This window comes from Syngnathus typhle, linkage group LG2 (assembly GCF_033458585.1).
Source record: "Syngnathus typhle isolate RoL2023-S1 ecotype Sweden linkage group LG2, RoL_Styp_1.0, whole genome shotgun sequence".
Lineage (NCBI taxonomy): Eukaryota > Metazoa > Chordata > Actinopteri > Syngnathiformes > Syngnathidae > Syngnathus > Syngnathus typhle.
Window position 1 is genome coordinate 19,990,225 of NC_083739.1, and position 20,648 is coordinate 20,010,872.

A 20,648-nucleotide genomic window follows, 5' to 3' on the forward strand; every position below is an offset into this window, starting at 1 on the left:
ACAAAATTGCTATGGTGTGACACTCCCTACATCAAAATTTTAATTTTTTTTTGGTTCTGCTTGATTGTAGCAATTGTTGCTTTGAAAGAGAGAGAGCCCGGGACCTTTCTGATCAGGGATAGTAATTCCTTCCAAGGGGCCTACGGCCTGGCACTGAAGGTGGCAACACCTCCTCCTAATGTCAGCCAGCATAGCAGCAAAGGTAATGAATAAATACATGTACACTGCTCATTTATCCCACGACATCACAAGCCATCCCACCAGACCCGCCTCTTTGAGGCACATTCATGTCTAACACACCGATAAAACAATATGTTTCGAAATTAATATTTTGTTTTATAAACATTTTAGGCCTATCATTTATTTCCTCTGTTGTGACAGCAGGCGACCCTCTGGAACATTTGGTGAGGCACTTCCTCATAGAAACAGGCCCTCGAGGAGTCAAGATTAAAGGCTGTCAGAACGAGCCCTACTTTGGTAGGCCTTTTTCTCAAGGAAAAATACTTTCAATACCATATATGAAGAGTCAACATGAGATGTTTTCATTTTTAGGGAGTCTTTCTGCATTAGTCTATCAACACTCCATCACACCGATCTCTTTGCCCTGTGCTCTGAAGATCCTTGAAAAAGGTCAGGATTCATGCATTCATCACATCTACGTGTAATAAACATCTCATGAAATGAATTGAAATAAAATAAGAATATTTCAAGTGTGTAGATTGCTTAATTTGTATTGAATAATTGTGTTTCTGCATGTTGTCAGATCTGATAGGAGATGTGCCAGAGGTTCAGCCTGTTAGTAACATCAGCACTGCCGCTGACCTGCTCAAACAAGGAGCAGGTGAGTTGACCGATCTCCACATAAACTACAAGTATATCAGCAATACACAGGAAGTTAAAATATGGACCGATAAAACTATTTTGTGTTAATATTACTGATTACAGTCGTAACTTTGGACTTTCATTTTTTACGTGATCATGCTCATGACTTTCCAATTAATATTATACCCAACCCTAAATGTAAAAATGGGAGAAACAAATTCTCTGCAAGGTGATTCTATTGTGTTTTCACTCATGTTGCTTCTCGTCCCTCAGCCTGTAATGTCCTCTACCTGAACTCCGTGGAAACTGAATCTCTGACTGGCCCTCAGGCCATTGCCAAAGCAACAGACGCCACACTTGGTCGCAACCCGCGTTCCGCTGCCACCGTTGTCCAGTTCAAAGTGACGTCGCAGGGCATCACATTGACCGACAGCCAGCGCAGGTACAAAATGTCACGAAATATCTTATATCCTTAGAATATTTCATTTTAATATTAACTTGGATTACTTATATGCCTCCTGGCAAGGGTTATGTAAAGCGGTATGTCAGGTGTAGTATCCGAACTACTGCTATCTGAAATCTCTCTCATCAATTTTATCACACCCAAAGTCTGCTGTCATAGACTCTGGTCACCCTCAATCATAATGAGAAGTGCTAAAGGAAATGGATGGATGAATAACGTCAATTAAATTAGCCAGTGACTTGTTTGATTTCCAGTGCATTAAGCCATATCCTCAAATTTCTTCAATGATGTTCTGTCTGTCTTGTTCTAGGGTTTTCTTCCGCAGACATTATGCAGTGAACAGCGTAACCTTCAGTAGCCTTGACCCAAAGGACAGGAGGTGGGCCAGCCAAAGATTGTTATTGTCTAGCTGCAGTTAGTATTGAAACTAACAGAAAATCCACCGATTGCACCTTGGATCACTTGGCTGCATCTGTTGCTGTGATCCTTGCATGGTTTTATGTGCAATGCTGGATTTGAGCGCTTTTATGCATGAGTGCGCGTGTGTGTCGGCGTGTGTGTGTGTGTGTGTGTGTGTGTGTGTGTGTGCGTGCGTGCGCGCGTGTGTTGGTGTGTGTGTGTGAGCATGCTGCCTGCAGCTGCCTGAGCCTGCTCTCTTTCTCTTTGAATAGGTGGACTAACTCAGACAACACAACTGTTAAGTAAGTGCTCTGCTGTTTGTTTGGTTACTGCCGTGACAAAGCATGTATGCTTCCTTATAAATGTAAATGATGAGGACCAGGATAGCCTGCAAATAAATACAGCTTAGGTAATGCAAATATATTGATTAAGCCAATTTTACTAGCTGGTGTGCTTTCTTTGCTAGCTTGGGCAAACTCACCCTGTCTCATGCTACACTTCAATACCTCTGGAGAGGAAGTGTAACTTCTTTTCATTTACTTCATATTTGCAGCATGTAGGTATGCTTTCCTAGGCAGCAAAAAAAAAAAGCATTCATGTGAAAATGCCTGAAATGTTATTTAATGGGAATTGAAATTGCGGGTCTCAATATTTTTGTCCATTTTGGTGTATCCGAGTAGTACGGAAGAGGATTAGGGCCAGCGAAAAAAAAAAAAAGAGGGGTGACAGGATTCTGACTTTTTTCTCAGAATTCTGACTTTAAAGTCAGACCAAATCCTTACTGGCTTGTGCACTTCATAATCCTCTCCCCCCAGACTTTAAAGTCAGAATTCTGACTTTGTGGGAATTCTGAGAATAAAGTCAGAATTCTGAGAAAAAAAGTCAGAATCCTGTCACCCCTCGTTTTTTTTTTCTTCACCGGCTACATAGTATCAAGCAAAATTCTAAGCTGTTTTATTGATCAAGCAAGCAAATTGTTTTGGTAAAGCTTTTTATTTCACATGTGCCATGTTCGTTATAATCTGTACAGTATTTCTCAGTTTTATAGTGACACAGTTACAGTACCGCCAGCAACAATATGAGTGATTACTCTCATTAGATTGTTATTTGATGAGCAGGGATGGAAACCACATTTCTAATTATTGGGCAGAAAAAGTTTAGGAAACCGTTAGTGTGATTGATGAGACCAGTTGACCAAATTCTTACTGGCTTGTGCACTTCATAATCCTCTCCCCCAGAGTTTTCGGTTTCGTAGCCAAGAAACCGGGCAGCTTGGCGGAGAACGTCTGCCACCTGTTTGCCGAGCTGGACCCGGAACAACCAGCCTGTGCCATCGTCAACTTCATCAACAAGGTCATGTTGTCACAGCGCCGGTAGAGAGGAACTGCTTTTGTTGTGAGCTTGAGTCCTAACCCTTGTGTTGGGATTCGCTCGTGAGGGAGCTAATCGGACTCGAGGGCATGTGACATTTTCTCACCAAAATGAAGTATGTTGTTTCTCGATTCTAAAGGGACGAGTAACCTGCAAAAGCATTTGATCTGACGCACCTTGCAATTCTAAACAAACAAACAAACAAACAAACAAACAAACAAATAAACCTCAGAGGAACTGTTACAAAAATACCAAAACACACATGCTCTAATATTGAAAGTTCTATTTGATCAGCACCTGGCATCACTAAAATAAAAGTCTATTCGCTCACCATGGCAACGCAAAACAGCCCTGATAACCTGCTGAGATGCCATGTGGGGTTGAATGGATCACATCAAAATCTGTCATTACTAAATTCTCTAGGTGCCGATATACTGAAAAATCCAGAGTTGATGAAGTAAGGTCAGAAGTTGTAATCCATACTTTTTAGCTACAATTACCAATTTATGTTTTGTATAGTCCAGTACATTCTAGGGCAGAAACATCATATGTAAACAACTAGTTATTGAAATTTGCATAATCGGATTATGCTGCAAATTGAAAACCGAATTAATCAGCTGTGTTAGACCAGACAGGGGCTAACTAGATGATTTGTAGCATCACAAACTTTGAATACGTCCCAGCTGACATTTAAAATCTAAAGACCAAAGATCTGATGAGGTCTAGTGTCACGTCACATATGAAGGGTAACTCACATGATCATTAACGACAATCTTTTTACATCCCCCCAACTCATAAATCGTTGGTGACATGTTTGAGACTGCTGAGCGTTAACAAGAATGTTAACTTTTTAACCGTGCGAGTCGGAGTTTGAAAGTATTTCGGCGACCAAGTGTCGTTAACTAAAGTAACGTAAGTGAAGCAGGAAATGGAGACGTGAGGAAGAACGTACAGTGTTATTGTACTCTTGTTGTATTGAAGATCATTTTCACATGGAGGCCAAAAATGTACTTAACCAAAGATGAAGCACTCTTGTATGAATTAATAAGCTTTTTATCCAGCTATATTTTTATACTTAACTGCTCCTTGTAAGTCTGCTATGCATTTATTTTAGCGTGTTGCCTTCATAAAAAAACAAAACATTGTTTATTACAGCGATAATATATTGTGGTCTCTGTATGATATCGCCATGTCAAGCACTATATTATGTAGTAATATATTTTCACATGCAGCTATAGGACCATGTATGAGACATAACAAAAGGAAAGTTTTGTCGTAAAAGGATATTCTGCTCTTTTGTATTCAGAAAATAGAATAAAGTGATATTATGGTACCTTACAATCTTGTGCCACTGGTTATTTTAGTTTGTGGTGCAGGATTGGGGGAAAAAAAGAGTGAAGAAAGTTTACATTATTAGTTTTTATTCACATTTCCTTTAATGCTTCTTTAGCCTTAGATCACACAGTCGTTATTTTAAAATATCTGCTATAATGTATTAGTCAGAGAAAGCATAATTGTACAAATAACTTAAAAAAAACAACAACAGACAACTAGAAATCTTTACAGAGATTCTGATAGGCAAGAAAGGATTCAAGTCAAACATGCATACAGATTCCCTCTCCAGTGTGATTGGTGTGTAATGTTGTACAAACTTGCCTTGTGCCATCCAAAACTGTTCAAACGCAGGAGTGTAGCTTCACTATTTCCTAATCAAAAATATTCATGTGCACGATAGGTGACAATTTTCTTTGGGCTTCATTAAAGAATGCAGCAGGAGTAACCTTTGTAGCCATACACAGAATTTCCAAGGCACTTTTGGTTTGCAATAAAGTTTGCCTTTGAAACTGCAAGCCCACAACTTTCTTTTACAAAAAGGTCTAGTTAAACATTATAGTTTGCAACAAAATTTTCGGTCAATGGCACGGCGTTAAGTGTAGCAGCAAAAAGAATAAGTAAATACATGCTCCCTTAAAAAGCTTATATGTGGCTATGACACTGCAATTCCATTGTGAGTGCTTTGAAAATGCTTTCTGGTACCTGAATCCTTTAAATAAAAATCAACACGTGGCCTTCATTAGGAAGCTGCTCAATTCAAGAGGCAGTTTGGTCCTCAAACCAGATATTGTGCAACCTTTGACCAACACTTCAGAGAACATTGCTACCCATTGCTGTAGTAACTAGACTTGGCTGGAGGGCACAAAGGCACAGTCGACGTAGTGATACGCTTCCAGGCTGTTTTGGGATGTTCGCACCAGGTGTGATGTTTTCACGGAGGTTCTGAAAACACAGGCAAAAATAGAAGACATACAGCTATCATGCTAGGACACAACCATTATTTTTACTCTCCAACTGTGCCTTCTAAGTTATGTGAATAGCACTTTGACCGATATATTATGAAATGTTTGTTCATTGTGATGTCAAAGAGGATAAATATGATGATCATTTAACCAGAACAAAGGTGGTGCATGTCTATACTGGCCTCTCACTATTATGTTTGCCAGTTAAGTCATCAATAATAGAAGACAATTAATGTGAACGTACACGACAAACACTTTTGTACCCTTGTTAAGAAAGCCAATTAAAGTTGCTTGTAATAATGATGGTGACAGATTAAGTCAATTTCCATTTTTTATATACCGTAATTTTCGGACTATAAATCGTGTTTTTTTTCATACTTTGGGTGGGGGGGCGACCTATACTCAGGAGCGACTTATATACATATATATGTGTTTTTTTCACTTTTTTGGGCATTTTATGGCTGGTGCGATTTATACTCCGGTGCGATTTATAGTCCGAAATTTACGGTATATAAAGAACTTAAATCTAAATGCAAAAAAAACAGGAGGCTAACAGCATTCCAGAATGGACTGTGTTTCCACTGTTCTAATGTTTCTGAGACATTTCTGTGATTAAGGGCTATATAAATAAACTTTGTTTAACCTGAATGTAGACATACTTACTGCATAAAAACAAGGATCTTGTGGACCTTGATACTGCGCATGGTGCAGAAGGCACTGAAAAGATACACGAAGACAATTTGATTAATTTAATAAAACTAAAATGAAAGCATGATTTGTATTTTTAACTGATGCAGGCAGCACTTTGTCATCAAGCCCTCAAATTACACGTGTCATTTTATTCACTAGTGTGAAATAACTACGTTTCCTTTTTTCATTCTTCAAATGAGAGCATTTGCGAACTCAGTAAGCATTTTTGTGAGAAGAACACCTACTATCCCTCAACTTGACACTTACTAGACATACGGTGCACTGTTGCCAATCTCCACGCTGACCGTGAAGTTCACCTGTACAACAATGAAGCGGAGTAAAATCCAGCAGGCAGAGAGAGGAAGGATTTCATAGCCACATACGTTGGCTATATCTTCATGACAACGTACCTGACGCTCACTAAGTGGTGGAATGGTGGCGGCAACATTAAGCTGATGCATACCGATCACCTTCTTCATGTAGAGCACCTGGCAGTTGATACTCTGCACCAGCACTGAGAAAAAGTTTGGGTTGCTGATGTTCAGTGTGCTCTGAAAGGGAGATCGAATGAGTTGAGTACGAATGAGTTACACTGGACAACTGTAAAGAGAACCTTGGAATACGCAGAAAAAGTCTGGCTAATTTGCATAATTGGCAGAATTTATCCAGATAGAAAGAACCAAAGGATTAGCAGAGCTGTAGTGTTATTGTAGATTAGCATTAGCAGTTTGTTGAAGTTGTCCATGTAATTGTGTAAAACGCAAGGTAGTGGTCAGGGCATGCAGCCCGACGAAGGACACACCGTTAAGTTCATCTGGACGTTGTAGGTTGTGGGCTCAAAGTGCACCTTCACAGCATGTATCCCATCATCCAGCACAATCACCGATCGCGGGAAAAGGAAGAACGCCACCAGTATGGAGGCAAGGAAACACAGCACGACGGACAGGACCACGTACAGTTTGCTGTGATGATGACAGTTTGTACGTTAGGTGAGAACACAAACATGACATGCTGGGTATTGTAGTGCGTGCACTCATGACTTACGTTCTTTGAGGCTGAAGCCTTTGGTCGCTATATGGAATCAATGCAACCAGTTCATTGACTTGACCTGTTGGGGGAGAGACAATCTCTCATGCAAAATGCTAAAAACAGTAAATTGCATTGACTTAATAAACTGCTGTTTCTTAGTTGTGCTGCAAATCTTTTAACTTCTCCATGAGACTGGTCGGTTGGGCAAGAAAGGGGGGGGGGGGGGGGGTTACCAATGCTCATGTGAGAAACGCTCCATGGTTTCAGCATAGTAGGGAACCTAAATCTGCAGAGTCAGTTCAAATAGTGGAGCCCACAGTTCACTGCAAATAGGGTGAAGGTGCATTTAGATCTTGGGGCTCCAAGTGTGTTTTCCAACACAGGGGATAAAAATAGTTAAACAATCGTATTCTTGCACATAATAAGCGGAAGTCACATCAACAACTCAAGTATGCTAACAACTCGTATACAAAGGCGAATCTGACATGCACCAGTTTTACTAACCCGATGGTATGCGTCCACTTCCTTGACAAGCTGGGCAAGTTATGCTGTCTCTGCCGGTGAATTCCACGTAAGGAAATTGGGCGATATCTTCCCTCCTGACATGTCCATCCAATGAGTCATCGTCGGTGTCTTTCTGGGTCTCCTCGCCCTGCCGCCCGGGAGTCTTCAGCCTCTCCCGCAGGATAGACAGTCCGCGAGAGAAAGCGCTCCCCATGGCGGACAGCTTGCCTCCGCTGTCAATGCCTGGATTGTGTCTCTTCGTCTGCAGGTTGGTGACAACGAGATCTTTGTTAAACAAACGACAACATGTGTTAGGTTTCATTGCTTTAAGCGTACTGCGGCATTAAGAGTAGATAGATGGCTGCAACCTGTCAACCACCATCAGGACATGAGCGGTCAATCAGACACAAATCAAACGTAGCAACAACAAAAAATCGCAGTCCATCAAACACTAATCGCCAACTATAATGTTTACTAACTATACCGGTAAGAAGTGTAAACAATCAAAGCGTCTACCCTCTCAGTTTGATTCCATCACAGCACCAGCACGACAGAGCATTCGAGTCGTTTCCGGCAATTTCATTTTGTCATGGTGCTTTCATGTAACTTACGTGCGTTTGCCAATTGTCAGTCGTCCATTGTTTGGCGTCCTGACGTTTCCAGTCCCGTGACGTCTTGTTTTTAAGACAGCCCCATGAACAACGTGGAAGTGTGTAGTGGATGTTACCATATTTTAATTTATAGATACGATAACAGCTTGCATGAGCCTTCTTCAAACAGTTGTAGAAATCACTTCGTTGAACTTGAACGTTGCCATTTGAGATGTTCGATACCAGTTGTTTTCAGACCGATACCTTTACGAGTATTCGCTTGTCAGGCTCACCGATACTAGGTTCCGATACCGTTACTTCTTTTGATATATGTACAGTAATCCCTCGCTATATCATGGTTCACCTTTCACGGCCTCGCTGCTTCACGGATTTTTTCCCATTGTGCATTCAGATAAAAAAGACACTACAGAGCGGAGTCAGGCCGCAGAAGCGCACTATATAGTACATACTGGTGATTAAAATAATGGTTTTACTGTAGTTATCTGGAAGAAAATGTTTACTTCTCTTTGTTAAACAAATGCCTGGGCCTGAAAACAAGTTTTGTTCTTTGGTTTCAACGTTATACCTTCATAATAGTGGTAAAAATAAAGGTTTCTACTTCACGGATTTCACCTATCACGGGTTCTTTTCAGAACGTAGCCCCAGCAAAATATCCAGGGATTACTGTACTTTGTAAAACATAATAAAAAATGTGAATAGATAGATCTTTATGATACAGATGATTCATTGATGTGTCAAACTGCCTCAGTATGGTGCCAAAAACTGCCAGAATGGACTTACAGTGGTTATAATACAATTAATACAATTCCTCATCCTCTGCTTCTAGATGTGATGGGTTAGTCGCCTACTTTCCACAAAACTATTATGCCTCTATTTCATAAATGTGGCAACAAATGTACAAAACAGAGAAATGTATCTTCCCTGACCAGGATTTTGCAATCCTAAACTTCTACCTTAGAACTGCCCCTTGAGTAATCAAGATTGAATTAATTTGATTACATATTCTATTTAATAATTGTCATCATAACAATTGTAAATAATGCATTTTATAAATGGTAATGAATGGTTGTTTGAATTTGTGGATGAACTCCCTTACATATTTTACACACACATTTTTGATTAAAAATGAGATGTGACCACTGACCACAGATACTCCTGGCATACGTTTGAATATTTAGGAGACGCTACTTCCTAGAATCAGAGAATCAGCACAAGGGGGCAGTGTCTGCAAAGAAATTCAGCATGATAAACTATATGCATGCATTCTACGTAATTAGGTATACACAAAAGGATGTGCATACTGTCAGAATTAAAATTATATATATATATATATACACACACACACAGTTTAATTAAACTGTTTTGCCATTTTATGCTGTTTTGATCAGAGAGTGCAGTCACATTCACAGCGTTTGTCTGTGTGTCTGCGCATGCGAGAGTGTGAAGCATGTAGGGAAAGTACAAATAGAAATGTGTTTTATAGGTCTCGACAAACAGCCTTCACAGTAGCGTTATTTACGTTATTTAGTACACTGAAAGGGCAACGTTGTCAAGCTTGTCTGACCGGAGTGGAATACTGTCCACTTGTAGCAGAGTTGAAAGTCTCTTGCAGTTCAGAGTTGTTGAGCCAAAGCAAATATTATAAATGGGAAAAATGTCTCCACTAAGCAAAACTGTTACAAGTATACATACTGAAATTGTGAAAACTAGGAGTCATTATTGACAACTTTGCAAAGATATGCCTTTAAAGGCCCACAACTTGAAATGGAGGTGAAAATGTGTTTTGCCTTGTCTTTTTTTGTGTGCTGCCACCACAACAACGGTGATGGCAAAAGACAAAAAATGCAATGATGACCACAAAAGACCAACATACTGTAATGTAGGAAATTAGTCCACAGTACTGGTACTTAAATAAATTACAATGTTAAAGTTATAGTATACACGATAATTTCACCCAACAGATGCTAATGTAAATAGCATGTAACTTAAAAGATTGGAGCAACCACAAAGCATATGTTGTATAAGTGGTCCAGTTTTTTTTCTTCTTACTTTTCCAGCAGTATGCTGATAAATTTTTAGGAGAACTCACTGGTGTGTAAGTAAGCAGCAGGCGTGTAAGACACAGGGAGCTTGGAAAGAAGATGAATGGACATAAATCACTGTTTTGGCAGCAGGTTTCTGTGTGCGTGTGGATATTTTCCACTGTGGTTTTCACCCTGTCATTTTTCTCTGAGCAGTGTTGAACTTGTATGTGGAGACTAAATTTAACACAAACATTCGCTTGCAAAACGTAAAACAGATTAAAATGTTGTGGTGACAAAGCTGCCTTCATCACATCACAATTAAATTCTTCTCAAATTAACATCTGCCAGTTCATTTGTATAGACGGTGTTTTTTTTAATTACGATGTAATGGAAACCTGATGATGTGTTGGACTGGTTGAGCCAATGAACGAGTGAAGGGACGCCATGTCACTTCTTAATAAATCTGTATGAACGTGTGCTTCCTCAGTGTGGTTTCCTGGAAACTTTTCAGATATTTAGATCCACCAAACCGCAGTTGGTCCCCGTTAGCCAACCGGGCCTTACAGTGAAAGAACCTTATTGTCTACTGCCTGTCTGCAAACATTCAGAACAAGTGACTCAGTGAATGAGTTTTTATAGAACTTAGGAAGAATTTTTCAGGACATTTGCATGGACCTTCCAACTTAGGGAAAATTGCACGCAAACACACACACAGAGTTCTTAACACTACAACTTTTCCATTGTTATGGTTGTAATGATACAGAATTCACAAACAACTTGCAGACTTTGCCAAATCATGTTTACCCATCTTAAACACAAACAATTTCACTTCTCCTACTAAACTGTCAGGTAAATGCTCGAGTTAGCGTGATAATTACGTAATGCTCTACAATTATGGAATTATGTTATGTAACACTCACTTTATTCATGTTCTTTTTTTCCACAGTCCCACAGTTGGCAGGCCCAGAGCTTAACTCACATTAAACCTTTCACATCCTTTCAGTCCGGCAGACTTTGCAAAGAAGTTGAAAAGTATTGATCATTAGATAATTACCCAAATAGTTCCTACTCAGTGATGGTCTTTATATGTGCCCTAGCTTGCGACTGACTGGTGACCAGTCTTACTTTGGGCTGAAGTCAGCTGAGATAGGGTCCAGCAACCCGCGACCCTATGAGTTTTGTCCCAGGAAGTATCATTTGAATTTCAAACTGGGCATGCGCCAAGTAATTTTGACCAATCAGAATCTGGGCAAATATTTTGAGATGGATGGATGGATGGATAATAAATTTAAAACCACATGTTTCCTGTACCACTCACTGATGGGACAGTTATTTAATGTACCACAGAACATGCCATTACATAACTAGCACCCCCACTTCTCTTGCATAAACATAACAAAATCTGATTTATGGTTGCATAAAAGAAAATAAAACCAAAAAGGTCTTGCACAGATGACCAGTACAGCCATGAATGCAAGCTTCTAAATTATAATGAACTGTCAAGTTATACTGTATGTGATTTCTTGTTAGCATTGAGATGTACCAAATGAGTTTAACAAAGATAACGTCGAGTAACGGGAGTTCTTATCATTTGAAAATGATTCTTTTGGTAAATTAAAACGTATTCAACTTCTATATTTTACACTTCAGCCGCATTCTCTATGTATATATTTAACAACTAGTTGTATAGAATTTGTTTATTCTCCATGCTTGCAGTTTTTGATGTTTTTTTTCTACTTGTCCTTCTACACCAATCTTAAAGCAGTAATCTGTAAAGGTTTGACTTTTACTCTGTCTGTCTGAACTCCACAATGCTGATGTAGCTTTGGAAAGATTTCCTACAGAGCTGCTACTTGTTTGCCTTTTCATTGGGCTCTGAATAAAGCAGTTCAAGCAAGAGTACCGGAAATCACTCCAATGAACAGCTGCTACCGTTGAATCAGCTCTTATCACACACAGCACGCTCACCCTCCTTTCTGCTGTGATTTCTGCCTCCCTCCAACTTTGTTGGTCCCTCCTTTTTTTTCCCATATTGTTTCTCTGCAAGCAAATGGCTCGCATGAGATCTTTCAGCAGTCCAACTCACAGCAATTTCCGTTTATTTTCTGCATAAAATGAAAAGAAGGCTCAGCAGGCTGAAATTTCAGACTCTTGCATGTAAAAACGTCAAATGTTGACTAGTTTAAATGTAATCCTTGAGCAAAAAAGAAAATATCAAGCCGGTAAGAAGTCATCTATTTATTGGATTACATCACCTGAACATACACAAAAGATCTTTGGAGATTATGGTTTTATCCTGTGATGTCATAGAATGAAGATGCTGGGATGAACAATATTTTGGAAACAGTTCTCAAGCATTCCTGTGTCACTCGGTCACTGACTAATATTCTTCTATAGACAGGTGTGTGTGTGTGTGTGTGTACTTTTCAAACACCAGACATGGATGTTCTTCATCTGCTTTGCTGGGAGCCAACACTAATCTTAGATGAAGGCTGGTCTAACTTAATGTTTGGGTGAGGCTCCCTATATGTTAGCTTTTGACAAGCATCCTTGTTTTTCACCATTTCCGCATTAAGTGCCAATTTGAGGATTTAAAGAGAGGAGTGACTATCCACGAGTGAAAACACACCAACATGGTATTTCCTTTCTTTGTTTTGCAGTCCCATCTAGCTGATTTGAAAGTGGATTGAACAACACACATCTCTTTAACAAACCAAATAGTTGAACTGATATTTTTCAGATTTACTGTAGATGACATTTTGGACCAGGAGCAAACTAGATATGAGCTTATTGCTTGGATGACGCATCATCGCGTGGGGCTCTCCTCTCTGCTCATATAAGGAAGACTTGTCAGTAACTGAAGTGAGATCAGTTCAGGATATAGTGGGGAAGGCGGGGGACATCTCCCAAGAGACATACCAGATTAGGTGAAGAAGTCAGGGGAAAACATTGCATGGGTGAAAAAAATACAAACAAAACAGAAGATTCCTTTATACTGAGCTCATAGGGAGTCTCCCGTACATAGACTCAGCCTTTTCTCTTGAGAGGTTGACCCTAAAGACCAAAGAAGGACCAGTGCGCCTATTAGCATGCTTACGTAAGAGCTCAGTTTCTTGGCAAAGACCAAAAGTATTTCAGGAACAGTCTCTTCCCTTTTCCCTGTTTGACTTCATCACCGTCTTCTTGAAGCTGCTTCCCATCAAAAGAAGGAAGGACTTATTTACTCGGCCGGCCGGTGTAGATAATTGGATTGTGTTCTACAGTACATACTGTGACTCCTCTGCCGATCTATCTGCTCTCGCTCTCATGTCAAGGTTTGTAAATGTTTGCAATCACTGATCAAATAATGCATCTTTCCGCATAGCTGCGTGACACGGTAAATTGGTTAGTCATTACACAAACAGGAGAGGTCTCATCAATATTCTCACTTTCAAATGTTGGATGGGTTGAGCTTCAACTTCTACTTTTAGTTACGTCACCGCGTTTTCCAAGTAACCAGTAGTGACCCTTAAATGGCATTTTGCAACAATTTACCGATACTAAATAAAAGCAAGCTTCCCAGTAGCTGTTATGTGGCCGAAAGGCCTTCTTTGGTCACGTCACTGTGATCGAAAGCCAAATAAGTCTGCCAGACTGGAAGCTACATTGCTCCTGCTTGACCGACCTCTGGCAACATTCTACTGACACGCAGACGATAGAAGTGCATTCTGAACCTGGAGATTAAAATGAAATTCTTTAACAATGAAATCATCTTTCTTTTCTGACAATTCTTTTCTGTTAATTATACTTTTTTTTTCATTGAGTGTAATGTCTTGTACTTCCTTGTTGGATCTCAAACACTAGAGGGAGTGAAGGGCTAATAACTGGCGCTTGAATGCAATGTGTCAGTAATTAAGAGAAAATCCAGTGAGGGGAAAGATTGTTTCCTTCTTGGGCTCCAGAAGCACATCCTGTTTAACACTTTACTGTAGAAAAGAACTCAAGAGTACAATAGCTCTTACTGGTAGGCAACTCGTACATTCAAACACACAAACGATCTGGCTAATATGTCAATTTTACAACTTTAAATGTTCCCATCACTGCACTAAACATTCACCTCCTTATATGAATCCTAAACTCATTATTTGCTTCAGTGTTTATCATAGTCTGTCACGTTCTCGCTGTCACTGCATAACCATGGCAACTAGGTAAACACACTACAACACGATCCCTGAGGGACATTTCACCCCTATACGGGCAGAATGATTTACTGCAGGTATGTTCTCTCTTTCCACTTTGAGCAACCACCCTAAACTCGTCAAAACAATTTGCTGGTGACAATTCTTCCAAGAGGATAAATGGTTTCACACAGGATATATCTTCTGGAGAGAATGAGAGTGGGAGAGGGTGGAATTCCAAATTTGATCTCTAATCTGCCTCAACCAACAAACCGCAAGGCCTCATCATAGCAGACCTCTTGAGTGGTGACATTTTGAGCGGCAGTGTGAACACCATAGCTGCACACCAGGTGCAAAATAATACGACCATGAAAAGACTAAATCCAAGCATTGGGATTCGGATAAACAGGCAACAATGTAAAGTAGAACTCAGTAGTGCAAGTACAATACTGGAAGACGAGATCTGTTCCCATTCCCGACGTAATTTCTAATTTCCTATGTTTTACTCCACAGCATCTGGAATGAATTCCAAATTGGCTTGAGGGCATGTGGCGGCCAAGCATCTCATTATAAAATGATTTCAACATGTCACAACCTTCAAATGAAATTCCAGGATCCCCTGATATTTCACCTAACATCATAACGTTGTTATTGGTTTAGTAGTCTGGTGAACAAAGCAAAATTGATAACATCAGCAATTTTGTTCAGTGAAATTCCGCTTATTTAAGATTTGCTATTGTTTCACAATAATAAAGTTTTTTGTTAAAAATATCATTTTTATATGATGAAAAATGAAAAGTAGTCATTGGAGTCAAGGGATTATGGTCAAATGATTCATCTTGATTTTTGTCGGGAAGGTGATACATTTACTTGGGTTGTTAGTTATGCAGGGTCTTCACCATAAATGCATGTGTTTTTTTTAAAAACTCAAATTATATGAAGGCCATTTATATTGTGTTTTATGTGTGGTATAAAACTATCAACATGGGCAATTAGAAACACTTGTCAACTACTCAGGATTTTCTACGCTTCGCTTCAAGACTTAGTCCCTATCCCCTGCGAATAGTAGGAGTTTACTTTACTTTTGACGTTTTTAAATACAATAAAATCTTTTCAAAGTTGTAAAAAAAGGCAAGTTAAATAAAAAATAAATAAATAAAAATATAAATAAAATTACAACCCAACATTTTTTGGAGGGGGGGGGGTATGTCTTTACCCCCAAATATTGTGATTTTAACTTCTTGGTGGTGGCGCAGTGCCCCCCACACCTCCCTCTAGCTACACCAATGGTTGCCAACAGATACACAGGGTGGATCTTTCTCAACTCACCACCCTCTCTCTGCTGGATTGGTAGGGTCCCTGGCCCTAACTAACAAGTGAACTGACGGAATGACTGATAAATTGACAAATTCAAACCAACTCATCACCGCATAGCCTTTTACCTCATCTGATTAGTAGTGGTAATGAGACTGAAATAGTTTCAAGTCTCCAACTGCACACAAATGAGTGCGCAATGAATCGGGGGTTTTGGCACATTGCTCAAGGGCACCTTGTCATCACCTAGGAGCTGGCATCTCTCAGCAGTCTCCCTCTGTCTGTTTTTGTGCCATAGTTTAGATGCCCAAGGACTTGAGTTCATATAGTCCCACCCGATTTCTCACTCTCTTTGTAGTTCACTAAAAATGTGTCAAGATTGTGTTACAGAAACTTTTTGTTCTCATACACTAAAGGAATATGTGACACAGTGGTGTAAGATATCTGTTTTTTTTTCGTTTGAACCATTTTTGTTTATGAGTCACCTTCCTGTACCAGTTAATGTTTTGACAGAGGGTCAAGCTAAAATTTGGAGCAATTTAACAGCAGACTCTCCCTTCCTGTGATGCAATTCCTCTTTTCCAAGTCAATTTCCCATACACTATATTTAGAGAGTGTTGAAAACTGCTTCCATGTTGCAGCAACTCAGGTTGATAACAATCAAGTTTATTTAATGTACCTAAAATAGAATATAACTAGAACATCTATAGACTTTGATGTAGAATTATAGGAGAAAATATTGGGATACGCTTCACAAAGTTGCTCATTGTGAATCTACGTTAAATCCCCTTGCTGTTCGATCTCCAAATTGTTTTCTTCAATACATTCCTATAAAAAAAGGATTGACACTGAATTAATGGTCAAAGTGACACCATTATTAAACTTTTGATTAACAACTGCTTAATCTTAACAAAAACAATCAACCAAATAGTAATCCTTTGGTGATGTGTAATGAAAAGAAGCCAGGGATTTGAGTTGACTCACGTGTTAACAGCTTTTTGCTTCATCAGCTGCCTTATAAGTCTAAAAATAAGCTAACCATTGTATTATAAAACCTATTTTATGCTGGCTATTATCCTCAATGTGTCCTGGTGCAGTGATGAAAGTACATCAATGTTTTGGGAAATGGGGTCTCTTCACATGTATACCTTGCCTTGTTCTTTTATTATAATCATCCACCAGGTATTGCTCCAATGTTATTTTAATGAGCTGCTAGGACAATGCGTATGGCTTTCCTTCGTCAGTATTTATGGTTCCGTGCTCGTCATCCCACATCTTCTTTTTTCCATCATTGGTACTCTTCTGTGGTGACACTACAAAAACACAAAATAAAGTCCAATGACATACCTGCAGGCCCTATATTTACGAAATACGATGACACCCTCCACACGCATCTATCTACACAGCTCCGAATGTGCCTGCATGTACGTTGATCTCATCCACCTAAATTGGATTACATCACTTGTGCAACAATTCAGACCTGCTTTTAGCCAGTCTAAATATGAGTCTACTGTGCTTTCTCACCAAAGTATCAGGAGAGCTAGGGTAATGTAACCGAATCGTTTTAGTGCATTCCAATTTGGAGGTTCCACAAAATACCCTCCCGCAACTCAAATGCTGAACTCCTTTCCCCATCTGTTGCAACATGTCGTGGCTATTGACAGTATGGCAATCTTATTAGACAATTTTTAGGCGACATAAAGTTCCACGTCAAATAAATTGTATAGATCAAATCAAGTCAAATAAATTGTATAGACCTTATTTATCTCTAGAAAGAAAAATGCATATTCTGCTTTGAATAGAGTGGGCACGTATTTAATGGTTGGATCCACTGAAACTTCTGAAAAAGATGTTTGGTGAGCCCAGGTGCTCAACAACAACATTCCAGAATGGCAGCCAAATATCCTGTCCTTTTGTTTTGCCATGACAGGCAGACAGACAAAAGACGACTACCTTGGAGATCCGGGTTTAGAGGACCAAGACCAAGGCCAAACTCAGAATATCTATATCAAAAGAAAGAATATGTTAGGTTTGCTGTATGGTGCAAAACTTTAAATTTTAATCATTTACTATGGTCCTTTGCTTTGCTACAAATTAGTCACTCATCTAAAGAGTGCTACAGTTAATGACTGAATAGATGACCCTTGTACACTCCATCATAAATTGTATACTTGCTTCGTCTTGGAATTGTTATCGCTGTATTTTTAGCAGAGGAAAGATTGTAATCTTCTTACTGCTTAAAGCTTGCCACTTTCTGGTAACAACGTTTTTGGGTGGGCGTAGTTTCCACGGCAACCAGACATGAGTCACCCGTGTCAAGTTTAGTTGATTCAGCGGTTCAAGCGAAGTCTTGGATTCCCAGCTCTCTTTCCCACATATGCAACATGGCTGGAAAATGAAAATGAAGGGATCGGTTGGTGGCACGTTGCCTAGTGTTCTTACTTGATTTGCCCTTTGCCCCATCTACGTCACTGCCCTCACACGCCCCTGCTAACCTTTCCCTCATATTACTTTCAGAAGTCATCTGCTTTCTCGCTATAGTATGCCGCCCTTACAACTTTTTTGTGTGTTTCCACTGAACACAGCCCTTGATATGTGGTGGTCTTTCATTCATCGTTCCCTGAATTGAAATGTTGCATTATAGCTAAGTAGTACAGTATTCACGAAAAACTTTTTCACTTGTGGGCGACAACATTTGCGGAGTGTTTAAAGTCACCTCATCAATGCTCCAATGTACATATTTACTTTGACTTTCATTTTGTCTTGCTACCCTTCTGTCCCTGCAACCTTTTCGCAGAAACCCCGCCCTTCACTCCGCCGCCTCCTCCTTCTCCTTGTCACTGGGAGGAAGCTGGAGTCAGATGACTTACTTTATGACCCACACCCAGCAGATGTGTGGGCCACAGGGAAAGACAATGTGTGTTTGATTGTGTGACAGCGAGAGTCGAGAGAAATGATTCATGGTGTGTGTCTAGGCCAAGCCCGTAACTGTTTTACTGCAGAAAAAGAAGGCAGAGATGAAACACCGGCACTTTACTCTGGCCTGAAGAGAGTTCTGAAAGGAAAACTATTTAAGTCTACTTTAAACTGTTTATCTAAAGTACTCACAACCACTGATAACCTATTATGAAGCCGCTCTTAATGACAGCTTTAAAGTATTTAAAATGAAAAAAAAAGAAGTGATGCAACGTGCACACAACACTGACCTGAGATTATCTTTAACCTTCTTTTAGATCATTTGGATGACTGAAAAGTTGCACACAACTTCAGAGTTTGTAGCTTTGTACAATATTAAAACATTTGTTGTCAATACTTTTGCATAAACTCCTCATTGTACAACACAGGAGTTTGATTTCAGAGGCAAAGTTGTGTCAATTGAGTACATTTTTCATAATATATGTCCAAAACAACCAGCCGTGACATGAACCCCATCATTGGCCCTAAAAGAGATTTCCCCTCATTCGATGTTCAGCCAAAGAAGACTACTTGACCTTGATTTGAAATTTCTCTCACCATGGTGTCAGGCGTTTTTGCATTCGGAGGATCTTATACAAGTAAACAATATCGGGGCTGACTTTCCTGGTGATGTCTAGTCTCTCCTCCTAGTTTGAGGAGCAATAAATTCTCTGGCTCTCCATTGAGAGACCAGAGATTTCTGAGGAATTCCTTGCATGCTGAAGTTATTCCCATGGGTTCTTTTAGTTCACTCCTTATCTGCCAATCTGTCTCCTAAATATGTTTAATCCCCCATCCCTGTTCTCTGGAATCCCTTCTCCATTTCCGCCAAGTCTGCCCAGTTCCTTTCAGTCAGTAGATGAGTGTGGATTTACAAAATTTATATTAGCTCAAATCAACACCAGTGATTTAGATAGTGGCTACGCTTACATGAACGCATTTATTTGGATTACAAATGCCTGATTAGAATAAAAATGCTCCATTTAGAATATTCAGGGCGCATCAAGCCCGTTCTAATCAAGATTTTATTCCAAACGAGAGAGACGGTTTGTGTTGATTGATAATTCTATTGTCATGCAGGAAGACATTTATTCAAAAATTTAGGAACAAAGCGCTTTTATCGAGCTTGTCTGTAACGTCACTATATATGTTTCTGTTATTTCCGGAATCTGCCATCTCCTTCTGTCTATTATCGCATGCAAAATAGCGTACAGCTGGCCTCGTGTGTCAAAAATGAACTCCAGCAAATACAAAAGTGCCATCTGGAGGATACATTACAGTTCAGACTCAACGTGACAATTTGGATTATATAATTTTTGTCCATGTGCAGCAGCTTGTGACAAAATTATCAGGTTGCGAAAATATAAAATGAATCTGTCCCAGGAGGCTGTTTCCGATTGCAACATATAATTGTCCCCATGGGGACAAAAGTCTGAGTTTTATCATTATAAAATCTTACGTAGCTATAATACTATACAAGTCAGTAAATTTTATATTTCAGTTTGATTGTCATCGTTGACACTTTTGCTGATTGTCAGTGGTACCCTACAGACAATGCGTGCCCATTTTAGTTTGGTTTGTTGTCTAACACTCACAAAGTTTAAATTAAAAGTATTTGCGATACAATGTTCGATATCAACGATATAAGCTCGATGGTCTCTTAGAACTAAATTCAATTAGTTTATGGAATAATAGTAGATAATTAAGAAGATTTATGATTAAATCTAATTCAGCTCTAATTCCATTGGTATGCTCTCAAGATGGTTTGCAGGCTGCAGAAAACTGCCAAAGTCTTTAACACGATCATACATCACAGTGTATGTGTCACATATCAGGTTGGACTAACAAGAATACAGATAAACATGGTTTGCTTGGACAAGGCATGGGAAAATGACCTTATTCCCAGTACGGGGTGCTTTTGAAATACCACAGGTCAGAGTGTAAATTTTTCAGAAGCAGAAAGAATTTCCTACACTCAATGCAGACTTGGGAGAATGCTGGCGGGAAGCCAG

The 20,648-nt window shown here is 39.5% G+C and overlaps 2 protein-coding genes across 9 annotated transcripts in view; one reads left to right on the forward strand and one right to left on the reverse strand.

Annotated features, from left to right (window-relative positions):
* Nucleotides 1–3,282, forward strand: part of LOC133149872 (tensin-2-like) — a 48,457-nt gene extending 45,175 nt beyond the window's left edge. For 2 of the 4 annotated variants that reach the window (XM_061272062.1, XM_061272065.1), the window contains exons 21-28: nucleotides 71–202; nucleotides 382–477; nucleotides 553–630; nucleotides 764–841; nucleotides 1,096–1,264; nucleotides 1,596–1,664; nucleotides 1,957–1,986; nucleotides 2,923–3,282. In XM_061272062.1, coding sequence (XP_061128046.1) covers nucleotides 71–202; nucleotides 382–477; nucleotides 553–630; nucleotides 764–841; nucleotides 1,096–1,264; nucleotides 1,596–1,664; nucleotides 1,957–1,986; nucleotides 2,923–3,061 — 791 coding nt within the window. In that variant the 3' untranslated portion in view covers nucleotides 3,062–3,282. The remainder of the gene's footprint in view (nucleotides 1–70; nucleotides 203–381; nucleotides 478–552; nucleotides 631–763; nucleotides 842–1,095; nucleotides 1,265–1,595; nucleotides 1,665–1,956; nucleotides 1,987–2,922) is intronic. The other 2 variants (XM_061272063.1, XM_061272064.1) reach the window with 2 other exon arrangements.
* Nucleotides 3,283–4,459: 1,177 nt separating this feature from the next.
* On the reverse strand, nucleotides 4,460–8,374 carry tmem106c (transmembrane protein 106C). 5 transcript variants are annotated; one of them, XM_061272071.1, is made up of 8 exons: nucleotides 8,187–8,374; nucleotides 7,576–7,837; nucleotides 7,087–7,150; nucleotides 6,845–7,004; nucleotides 6,453–6,593; nucleotides 6,310–6,359; nucleotides 6,016–6,069; nucleotides 4,460–5,332 (listed from the first exon to the last, which is right to left on the reverse strand). In XM_061272071.1, exons 2-8 carry the CDS (start codon nucleotides 7,787–7,789, stop codon nucleotides 5,233–5,235), a joined length of 783 nt encoding a protein of 260 aa, XP_061128055.1. In that variant the 5' UTR covers nucleotides 7,790–7,837; nucleotides 8,187–8,374; the 3' UTR covers nucleotides 4,460–5,232. The 5 variants fall into 5 exon arrangements, with proteins under 5 accessions (XP_061128055.1, XP_061128051.1, XP_061128052.1 ...); XM_061272067.1 differs by having other exon boundaries at nucleotides 8,092–8,235; XM_061272068.1 differs by having other exon boundaries at nucleotides 7,576–7,860; nucleotides 8,092–8,225.
* Between the last annotated feature and the right edge of the window lie 12,274 nt (nucleotides 8,375–20,648).

Coding starts and splice junctions, on each gene's coding strand:
- tmem106c (XM_061272071.1), bottom strand. CDS start 7,789: ATGGGGAGCGCTTTCTCTCGCGGACTGTCTATCCTGCGGGAGAGGCTG. Junction 7,151..7,575: donor AAGTGGACGCATACCATCGG/GTTAGTAAAACT, acceptor CTCCCCCAACAG/GTCAAGTCAATGAACTGGTT. Junction 6,070..6,309: donor AACAGTGCACCGTATGTCTA/GTAAGTGTCAAG, acceptor GTATCTTTTCAG/TGCCTTCTGCACCATGCGCA.